The sequence below is a fragment of the Lampetra planeri genome, chromosome 48 (assembly GCF_965212315.1).
Source record: "Lampetra planeri chromosome 48, kcLamPlan1.2.h2, whole genome shotgun sequence".
NCBI classification, from domain to species: domain Eukaryota; kingdom Metazoa; phylum Chordata; class Hyperoartia; order Petromyzontiformes; family Petromyzontidae; genus Lampetra; species Lampetra planeri.
Window position 1 is genome coordinate 6,998,645 of NC_136154.1, and position 12,400 is coordinate 7,011,044.

Here is a 12,400-nt window from a genome sequence, read left to right on the forward strand (position 1 = left end):
CGTGTGTGTCTATACATATTTATGTATGTACCTTTTGTGCACGTTGTTATTTTAGCACCATTCGAAAATGTCACGAGGAATGACACGGCGATCAGCATCGCGTGGACGAAGCCTGATGGCGCCATTAACCAAACCGTCATGCTGAACGACACCAAGGAAGCTGCAAACAGCTGGACAGCCCCAGTACTGGTGGATGGATCGACGTTCACGTTCGCGGGTCTGGTGCCTGGCAGGAACTATTTACTTTCCCTGTTTGTCGACTGCAATTTTAACACCAGCTCCATCAACGGAACGTACCAAACGCGTAAGTGATGCCACTTTGTGCGCTGTTTTTTTTATGAGAATATTGATGCCTGGCAATAGGTGTTTTCATTTAGTTTTTGAACATGTTAACATGTTAACATCTTTCTGCTCTATTACCGGAAAGGGTGAAGGCTATTCTTATTTTGTCATCATTTTGACACTGGCAGAAAGGGCCCATAGACGTATGCTATCATACCAATGTAAACAAACGAAGGTATGTTTCAAGTGAAGTTATCAGAGAACCGACGGATTGGCATCAAGTTAGCATGGTTGGCTAGGTACGGTGGGAACAGAATGTCAACATACATACGAGGACATTTGTCAAGAGATGGAATTCCAGGTGTTCGGTTTGGTGACATTGACAGAATCAGAATCTTCATCTAGACTGGAGGAATTCGATGAACTATGAAGTGCTTGTTCACGGATGTACAATAATGGAGAATGGGCAGTGTACGATGCCATCGATGTAACGATATTTCGATTGACGATCTGCCTCCCATAGCCCCCCCCCCCGCATTGTTTCTGTTTGCGAGAGATTTTCGATTAACGATGTGTTCAAGATATGACGCGGAACCCGCCAATGTCGGTCAATCGGAGCGCTCCTAAGTGAACTCGGCAGCAGACCTCGGCCAATCGGCGACGTTACTTTCATGAGCTTTTTGACAGCAAGTAGCTGCTCGCTTTTCAAAGTTAGAATGCTTCTTGTTTTTGTTACTTGAAAGTTAAATAAGATTAATAACAATAGCCACTAAAATGAATTTGAAGATAGACAAGAAAGTGACAAAAAGAATGAGTGTGCAAGCACGAAATATTGAGAAACACTACAGAGGTGTAACACATTCCTGCGGAGGGAGCTGGTAGGAATGTTGGGTTGCTCGGTCAATGGCCAGGGTCAACGGCGGCGTGATGCATTCCGCAAATATGGGCGACTGTGAGGGCGGGCACAAGCCGGCGTGAGTAGGTTAAACGTTGAGTTTTATAAGGGCACCACGGGGTGACCAGTCCCTTCCCACCCAGCCCAACCCCTCCCACCCCCACCCAGCTCCACCCTCCCCACCCAGACTCTCCCCACCCAGCCCCTCCCCACCCAGCCACTCTCCACCCTCCTCTCTCCACCCAGCCCGACCCCTCCCATTTTTGGATGCACGACGGACGGACACTATACTCCCCTGTGGGCTGGTGGAACCAGGTGGTTCCTACCAGTACAAGCGTTCTTAACATGTTATTAGAACGTTCATGTATTAATATTGCCTATTTAAATATTATAAACTATGTTTGAAGGGTGTAAAGGGTCAACTTCCGATCGTATAGGAACAAACTCAGGGGCCGTCCATAAATTACGTCACGCACCTGGGGGGGTCAGACATTTGTGACGATGTGTGACGAGGGGGGTGAGAAATATGACGTCACGTAAAAATGCGCAACTTTAAATAAATATAGAATTGTTATAACAACATTAATTGTTATAACAACACTCCTACAACATCAGAGTGCAGCGCCACATTAAATACGCACTACAATGACAATAGTTTATAGCGATTTGAAGCATGTTTTATTTTCAAAATGGAAATATGGTTTTGGGGGGGGGGCAGAAATTTGTGACGTCATATTTGAGGGGGGTTCTGACTTTTTGTGACGCCGTGTGACGAGGGGGGGGGGGGTCAAAAATCGTCAAAAATCGCGTGACGTCATTTATGGACGGCCCCTAATCCATTCACATGAATTTATTACGTTAGATTAACAATAACTTGATTAGGAGCTTTCGTGACTTCAGGAATTACTCTTTGGTTATTTAAGTGAAGCCCCGTAGAAATAAAAATAAATTAAATAATAGAATACGACATTTCGATTGCAACACAAGCAATCACCATCAGGTACGAATGAAAGAGAAAACAAACCTAGTAAACTTAAAAATATAATGCAAATACAACACAGAGAGTCGGCTAACACAACAGTCAACACCCTACCTGTTTGATTAAGGTTCTTCCAAAGAACGCTAAATTTGAGAAAGAGACAAAACACAGACACGGAGACAACACAGACAGACACATAAGCAGAGAGAGAGATAACACAGAGACACACAGAGAGAGACACACACATAGGCACACAGAGAAACAACGCCTCTGTGTCGAGGCCTTAAATAGAGAGATGGGGCAGAGAGAGGGGGGTGGGGGTAGAGAAATTAGCATGTCTTTGAGAGATTTGAAGCTTTCGTGATTGCAGCAAAAACTAAAGCGACAAACACAAGGACACACACAGAGAGAAAACACACTTAATAAAATCAAACTTAGTAAAAATTGTAAATGCAATGCAACACAGAGAGTCGGTCAAGACACAATTAACGCATAGCCTGGTTGATTTCGTTCTTTCAAAGATTGCTAAATTAGAAGTTAAGTGTGAAATTTTGAGAGAGAGACAAGACACAGACAGGGAGACACAAAGACAGACACAAGCAGAGAGAGACAACACAGAGACACAGAGAAAGATAACACAAACTTAAACCCTCCCCGTAGAGGTGGTTCAAACTTGATTTCGAGCTTTCGTGACTGCAGGAATTGTATTTTGTGTCTCTCTCAAATTTAGCAATCTTTGGAAGAACGTAACCAACCTCGTAGGGTGTTGACTGTTATGTTAGCCGACTGTCTGTGTTGTATTGCATTATATTTCTAAGTTTACTAGGTTTGTTTTCTGTTTCATTCGTACTTGATGATGATTGCTTGTGTTGCAATCGAAACGTCGTATGCTATTATTTAATAGCTTTTTCTTTCTCCGTGACTTTACCGAAAGAACCAAAGAGTAGATTAACAATGCTTTCAAATTTACCATCGATTTTTTTCGTTGAAGGCTGAAGAGATTTTCTGACGTAATTGAAGGATTTAGTTTGTTTGTAAAATAAATGTTCATGAAAACAGGAGGGCACACGAATATCGCGAGGATGTCCGAGTCCAATGGACATCCATATCACAGTAACCGTTGTATCTAACGTGGTGTTACTTTAATGACTTTAGTTTACGGCAAATACAGCTCTTGAAATGTGTACGTGTCTAAATATTGATTTTGCCATTGCAGTGCCTCCAACAGTCAATGTCACCATCATCATCAACAACTCTACATCCATGAATTTGTCATGGGTACCTTTTATTGCTGGAGACGTTGACAACTACACGGTCTACTTGTATGACACTAAGAACGCAACAGCAGTGATTAGCTACAATTTGACCTCCAATACAACACAAGTGTTTACAGATCTGGTTCCTGGTAGAAGTTACAACGCATCTGTAACAGCGCACAGTGGCAGTTACTCCCAACCATCAGCCAACTTCACTGCCAGGACCTGTACGTATATGCAGCGTTCATCCTCGTGTAATCGCTTTGATGTTTGATATTAGTTTAAAACATGCTCAAAAATCGACAACATTTAATACACTTATTCAATGTCAACCATTATTGACAACATTAGATAACCGAATTAATGCGTCTTTAGTGATGGACATCATATTAAGAACTTTCCAATAATTACAAATATTACGTTTGTTGCGTACTTTTAATTGTACATTTGATAATCGGTACGCATTCAATCAACAGGTGTTGTATATGTTAAATCATCAAACATGTTCTGTCATAAAACATCTACAAGCTTATAAAAAGAGAATCCCCAACCCTGTGCTTATGGATTAAATGAATCTGTTCCTAATATCGGTATAGTTTATGCATATTCTGGGTATGTGTTGAACTTCTTAGCACCGTATATAGCAAACCGTGTTAATCAGAGGTAGGGGGAAGGAAGGACAACAAACTAAACTAAATACAAAAATCATTCCAATGTACAGTATATTGATTAACGATGACTAACCCAACCGAGAATAGGTACAGTGCTGCATGTTATCAGATTAGCATAATTAATTGTAATTTATATGACCACATTAACCCCACCCAGGTCATCGCACCTGATAGGCTTACAGTGTTGACATCACCTTTGCTCCTCTATTTAAGACAGAACCAGGAATACTTCTTCACAATTCCGGCAAATTGCCTGATGAAGCTGGTTGCAATCACCAGCAAAACGCAAAATTTTAAATGTTGTGGGTTTAATCTCCAACACACTGTTGTGCTGAAGAAGTAACTGCCATGTTTTTGTTTACGTGACAAACCTTACTAAGTGGCTTTGTCCGGTGGTGGTGGGTTAACGACACATTTATATTACGCAATCTAACCCAAAAATGACCTTTATTATGCATAATATTGGTGGTGAAAGCTTACTTTTAGACCACATGTAATGCCCCTCAACTCAACTCTGATATAAACATTGAGTACCTTCTTTTGGAGGAATGCTAAGTTTGATTATAATCTCTCGAAGTGAGACTTATTGAGGCTCTGGCCTTTTCCAGTTATTGGGAATATCCAGCGTGTAGGTAAGATAATGATTTGAACAAGTTTGTATTATATTTAAACATCATAGGAGCGTGTTTGATTAATTACTTAATAGTTATTAACATGTTTAGAATTCAATACAAATATCTCGGATAATCACCCAGGAATGTCTGTCCTTAACGCTCGTGACGTCACTCCACATGCCGCACCCCTCATTAATAATCATGAGCTGATCAAGTCACTCACGTGGACCGCGCCCCCACCCTCTCATTAATAATCATGAGTGGCTTAAAGCCTTCGTCACTGCAGGAATTCATATTCCCTGGGTCTTTCGGAAAACTCAAGTGACTTTACCGAAAGACCCAAAGAATATTCAAGAGCGGGTCATTAGTTTCGATTGAATATTTCATATTAACTGCAATTTCCACCCGTCCTTGGACGGGCTATAAGCTAGTTAATAAAGAATTACAGTATAACATGAGTCACCATTATTGTAAAGCAGAGGTGGAAAGCTTAAGTTTACTAGATTTGTAAGGCTGAAGAGACTTTCCAACGTAATTGAAGGATTTAGTTTGTAAAATATATGTTCAAGAAAACAGGAGAGCACTCGAATACCGTGTGGATGTCCGAGTCCAATGGAAGTTCATATCACAGTAACCGTTGTATCTGATGTGGTATTACTTTAATGACTTTAGTTTATGACAAATACATACCCTGAAATGTGTACATCTCTAAATATTGATTTTGCCGTTGCAGTGATTCCATCAGTCAATGTCACCATCAGCCCCATCAACTCTACAGCCATGAATGTCTCATGGGAAACGAATCTTCTCGCTGTAGACGTTGACAACTACACGGTCTACTTGACTGAATCTAAGAACGCAACAGCAGTGCAGAGCTCCAATTTCCCCTCCACCATTACAACAAAAGAGTTTACAGGTCTGGTTCCTGGTAGACTTTACCAGGCGTCTGTAACAATGCACAGTGGCATTGACATCCAATCATCAGCCAACGTCCGTGAAAGAACCTGTACGTATATAAGCAGCGTTCATCTTCGTGTAATCAGTTTGATGTTTGATATGTTTTCAAAACATGCAAAAAAAATCGACAACATTGAATACACTTACTCAATGTCCCCCATTATTGACAGCATTAAATAACTTAATTAGTATGTATTTAGGGATCTAGAACATATGAAGTAATTTTCAGGAGTTAAAAAATAAGTTTGCTGCGTACTTTAAAAAGTAACGAATTAATTGTACATTTGATAATCGGTACAAATTAAATCTACAGGTGTTGTATATGTTAAATGATCAAACATGTTCGGTCATGAAATATCTACAAGCATAGAAAACGAGAATGGCAGGTCCCAACAATGTGCATTTGGATTACGTGAATCTGTTCCGAATATCGGTATATTTTATGCATATTATAGGTTTGTATGTTGCAATTTTTTAGCACCGAACATAGTCAACCGTGTTAATCAGAGTTACGGGGAAGGACAACAAACTAAACTAAATACAAAATCATTCCGCTCGACAGTATATTTATGAACTGTGACGAACCCAACCGATAATAGGTACAGTGCTGCATATTCTCAGATTAACATAATTAATTGTTATTTATATGACCACATTAACCGCACCCTGGTATTTGCATCTGATAGGCTCACAGTGATGACATCACCTTTACTCTATTTAAGACCGAACCAGAAAGACTTCTTCACAATTCTGGCAAATCGCCTGATGAAGCTGGTTGTAATCACCAGCAATACGCCAAATTGTAAATGTTATGGGTTTAATCTCTAACACACCGTTGTGCTGAAGAAGTAACTGGCGTGTTTTTGTTTACGTGACCAACCTAACTAATTGGCTGTGTCGGGTAGTGGTGGGTTTATGACACATTTATATTTACGCGATCAAACCGCAAACATTACCTTTATTATGCATAATGATGGTGAAAGCTTACTTTTAGACTGCTTATGCAATTCCGCTCGACACAAGGCTGATATGAACATTGAGTGCCTTCTTTTGGAGGAATGGTAAACTTCATCATTATCTCTGGAAGCGAGACTCATTGAGGCTCTAGCTTTTCCGGTTATTGGGAATATCCAGCATTAAGTAATATAATGATTTGAACAAGTTTGTATTATATTTATACACCATATGAGCGTGCTTTATGCATTACTTAATAGCGATTAACATGTTTAGAATCCTATACAAATTAATAAATGATTACATTATACCATGAGTCACCATTATTGTAAAGCAGAGGAGGAAAGCTGAAGTTTACTGGATTTGGAAGGCTGAAGAGAATTTTGAACGTAATTGAAGGATTTAGTTTGTAAAATAAATGTTCATGAAAACAGGAGAGCACACGAATACCGCGAGGATGTCCGAGTCCAATGGAAGTCCATGTCACAGTAACCGTTATTTCTGATGTGGTGTTAACTTAAATAACTTTAGTTCATGGTAAATACAGCCCTTGAAATGATACATGTCTAATTATTGATTTTGCCATTGCAGTGCCTCCAACAGTCAATGTCACCATCATCATCAACAACTCTACATCCATGAATTTGTCATGGGTACCTTTTATTGCTGGAGACGTTGACAACTACACGGTCTACTTGTATGACACTAAGAACGCAACAGCAGTGATTAGCTACAATTTGACCTCCAATACAACACAAGTGTTTACAGATCTGGTTCCTGGTAGAAGTTACAACGCATCTGTAACAGCGCACAGTGGCAGTTACTCCCAACCATCAGCCAACTTCACTGCCAGGACCTGTACGTATATGCAGCGTTCATCCTCGTGTAATCACTTTGATGTTTGATATTAGTTTAAAACATGCTCAAAAATCGACAACATTTAATACACTTATTCAATGTCAACCATTATTGACAACATTAGATAACCGAATTAATGCGTCTTTAGTGATGGACATCATATTAAGAACTTTCCAATAATTACAAATATTACGTTTGTTGCGTACTTTTAATTGTACATTTGATAATCGGTACGCATTCAATCAACAGGTGTTGTATATGTTAAATCATCAAACATGTTCTGTCATAAAACATCTACAAGCTTATAAAAAGAGAATCCCCAACCCTGTGCTTATGGATTACATGAATCTGTTCCTAATATCGGTATAGTTTATGCATATTCTGGGTATGTGTTGAACTTCTTAGCACCGTATATAGCAAACCGTGTTAATCAGAGGTAGGGGGAAGGAAGGACAACAAACTAAACTAAATACAAAAATCATTCCAATGTACAGTATATTGATTAACGATGACTAACCCAACCGAGAATAGGTACAGTGCTGCATGTTATCAGATTAGCATAATTAATTGTAATTCATATGACCACATTAACCCCACCCAGGTCATCGCACCTGATAGGCTTACAGTGTTGACATCACCTTTACTCCTCTATTTAAGACCGAACCAGGAATACTTCTTCACAATTCCGGCAAATTGCCTGATGAAGCTGGTTGCAATCACCAGCAAAACGCAAAATTTTAAATGTTGTGGGTTTAATCTCCAACACACTGTTGTGCTGAAGAAGTAACTGCCATGTTTTTGTTTACGTGACAAACCTTACTAAGTGGCTTTGTCCGGTGGTGGTGGGTTAACGACACATTTATATTACGCAATCTAACCCAAAAATGACCTTTATTATGCATAATATTGGTGGTGAAAGCTTACTTTTAGACCACATGTAATGCCCCTCAACTCAACTCTGATATAAACATTGAGTACCTTCTTTTGGAGGAATGCTAAGTTTGATTATAATCTCTCGAAGTGAGACTTATTGAGGCTCTGGCCTTTTCCAGTTATTGGGAATATCCAGCGTGTAGGTAAGATAATGATTTGAACAAGTTTGTATTATATTTAAACATCATAGGAGCGTGTTTGATTAATTACTTAATAGTTATTAACATGTTTAGAATTCAATACAAATATCTCGGATAATCACCCAGGAATGTCTGTCCTTAACGCTCGTGACGTCACTCCACATGCCGCACCCCTCATTAATAATCATGAGCTGATCAAGTCACTCACGTGGACCGCGCCCCCACCCTCTCATTAATAATCATGAGTGGCTTAAAGCCTTCGTCACTGCAGGAATTCATATTCCCTGGGTCTTTCGGAAAACTCAAGTGACTTTACCGAAAGACCCAAAGAATATTCAAGAGCGGGTCATTAGTTTCGATTGAATATTTCATATTAACTGCAATTTCCACCCGTCCTTGGACGGGCTATAAGCTAGTTAATAAAGAATTACAGTATAACATGAGTCACCATTATTGTAAAGCAGAGGTGGAAAGCTTAAGTTTACTAGATTTGTAAGGCTGAAGAGACTTTCTAACGTAATTGAAGGATTTAGTTTGTAAAATATATGTTCAAGAAAACAGGAGAGCACTCGAATACCGTGTGGATGTCCGAGTCCAATGGAAGTTCATATCACAGTAACCGTTGTATCTGATGTGGTATTACTTTAATGACTTTAGTTTATGACAAATACATACCCTGAAATGTGTACATCTCTAAATATTGATTTTGCCGTTGCAGTGATTCCATCAGTCAATGTCACCATCAGCCCCATCAACTCTACAGCCATGAATGTCTCATGGGAAACGAATCTTCTCGCTGTAGACGTTGACAAATACACGGTCTACTTGACTGAATCTAAGAACGCAACAGCAGTGCAGAGCTCCAATTTCCCCTCCACCATTACAACAAAAGAGTTTACAGGTCTGGTTCCTGGTAGACTTTACCAGGCGTCTGTAACAATGCACAGTGGCATTGACATCCAATCATCAGCCAACGTCCGTGAAAGAACCTGTACGTATATAAGCAGCGTTCATCTTCGTGTAATCAGTTTGATGTTTGATATGTTTTCAAAACATGCAAAAAAAATCGACAACATTGAATACACTTACTCAATGTCCCCCATTATTGACAGCATTAAATAACTTAATTAGTATGTATTTAGGGATCTAGAACATATGAAGTAATTTTCAGGAGTTAAAAAATAAGTTTGCTGCGTACTTTAAAAAGTAACGAATTAATTGTACATTTGATAATCGGTACAAATTAAATCTACAGGTGTTGTATATGTTAAATGATCAAACATGTTCGGTCATGAAATATCTACAAGCATAGAAAACGAGAATGGCAGGTCCCAACAATGTGCATTTGGATTACGTGAATCTGTTCCGAATATCGGTATATTTTATGCATATTATAGGTTTGTATGTTGCAATTTTTTAGCACCGAACATAGTCAACCGTGTTAATCAGAGTTACGGGGAAGGACAACAAACTAAACTAAATACAAAATCATTCCGCTCGACAGTATATTTATGAACTGTGACGAACCCAACCGATAATAGGTACAGTGCTGCATATTCTCAGATTAACATAATTAATTGTTATTTATATGACCACATTAACCGCACCCTGGTATTTGCATCTGATAGGCTCACAGTGATGACATCACCTTTACTCTATTTAAGACCGAACCAGAAAGACTTCTTCACAATTCTGGCAAATCGCCTGATGAAGCTGGTTGTAATCACCAGCAATACGCCAAATTGTAAATGTTATGGGTTTAATCTCTAACACACCGTTGTGCTGAAGAAGTAACTGGCATGTTTTTGTTTACGTGACCAACCTAACTAATTGGCTGTGTCGGGTAGTGGTGGGTTTATGACACATTTATATTTACGCGATCAAACCGCAAACATTACCTTTATTATGCATAATGATGGTGAAAGCTTACTTTTAGACTGCTTATGCAATTCCGCTCGACACAAGGCTGATATGAACATTGAGTGCCTTCTTTTGGAGGAATGGTAAACTTCATCATTATCTCTGGAAGCGAGACTCATTGAGGCTCTGGCTTTTCCGGTTATTGGGAATATCCAGCATTAAGTAATATAATGATTTGAACAAGTTTGTATTATATTTATACACCATATGAGCGTGCTTTATGCATTACTTAATAGCGATTAACATGTTTAGAATCCTATACAAATTAATAAATGATTACATTATACCATGAGTCACCATTATTGTAAAGCAGAGGAGGAAAGCTGAAGTTTACTGGATTTGGAAGGCTGAAGAGAATTTTGAACGTAATTGAAGGATTTAGTTTGTAAAATAAATGTTCATGAAAACAGGAGAGCACACGAATACCGCGAGGATGTCCGAGTCCAATGGAAGTCCATGTCACAGTAACCGTTATTTCTGATGTGGTGTTAACTTAAATAACTTTAGTTCATGGTAAATACAGCCCTTGAAATGATACATGTCTAATTATTGATTTTGCCATTGCAGTGCCTCCAACAGTCAATGTCACCATCATCATCAACAACTCTACATCCATGAATTTGTCATGGGTACCTTTTATTGCTGGAGACGTTGACAACTACACGGTCTACTTGTATGACACTAAGAACGCAACAGCAGTGATTAGCTACAATTTGACCTCCAATACAACACAAGTGTTTACAGATCTGGTTCCTGGTAGAAGTTACAACGCATCTGTAACAGCGCACAGTGGCAGTTACTCCCAACCATCAGCCAACTTCACTGCCAGGACCTGTACGTATATGCAGCGTTCATCCTCGTGTAATCACTTTGATGTTTGATATTAGTTTAAAACATGCTCAAAAATCGACAACATTTAATACACTTATTCAATGTCAACCATTATTGACAACATTAGATAACCGAATTAATGCGTCTTTAGTGATGGACATCATATTAAGAACTTTCCAATAATTACAAATATTACGTTTGTTGCGTACTTTTAATTGTACATTTGATAATCGGTACGCATTCAATCAACAGGTGTTGTATATGTTAAATCATCAAACATGTTCTGTCATAAAACATCTACAAGCTTATAAAAAGAGAATCCCCAACCCTGTGCTTATGGATTAAATGAATCTGTTCCTAATATCGGTATAGTTTATGCATATTCTGGGTATGTGTTGAACTTCTTAGCACCGTATATAGCAAACCGTGTTAATCAGAGGTAGGGGGAAGGAAGGACAACAAACTAAACTAAATACAAAAATCATTCCAATGTACAGTATATTGATTAACGATGACTAACCCAACCGAGAATAGGTACAGTGCTGCATGTTATCAGATTAGCATAATTAATTGTAATTTATATGACCACATTAACCCCACCCAGGTCATCGCACCTGATAGGCTTACAGTGTTGACATCACCTTTGCTCCTCTATTTAAGACAGAACCAGGAATACTTCTTCACAATTCCGGCAAATTGCCTGATGAAGCTGGTTGCAATCACCAGCAAAACGCAAAATTTTAAATGTTGTGGGTTTAATCTCCAACACACTGTTGTGCTGAAGAAGTAACTGCCATGTTTTTGTTTACGTGACAAACCTTACTAAGTGGCTTTGTCCGGTGGTGGTGGGTTAACGACACATTTATATTACGCAATCTAACCCAAAAATGACCTTTATTATGCATAATATTGGTGGTGAAAGCTTACTTTTAGACCACATGTAATGCCCCTCAACTCAACTCTGATATAAACATTGAGTACCTTCTTTTGGAGGAATGCTAAGTTTGATTATAATCTCTCGAAGTGAGACTTATTGAGGCTCTGGCCTTTTCCAGTTATTGGGAATATCCAGCGTGTAGGTAAGATAATGATTTGAACAAGTTTGTATTA

The 12,400-nt window shown here is 39.0% G+C and overlaps 1 protein-coding gene across 1 annotated transcript in view; it reads left to right on the forward strand.

The window, feature by feature from the left end:
* The window catches only part of LOC144733741 (receptor-type tyrosine-protein phosphatase beta-like), a 73,267-nt gene that overhangs the window by 30,349 nt on the left and 30,518 nt on the right, over window positions 1-12,400 (forward strand). The window contains exon 3 of the mRNA XM_078615763.1: window positions 56-304. Coding sequence (XP_078471889.1) covers window positions 56-304 — 249 coding nt within the window. The remainder of the gene's footprint in view (window positions 1-55; window positions 305-12,400) is intronic.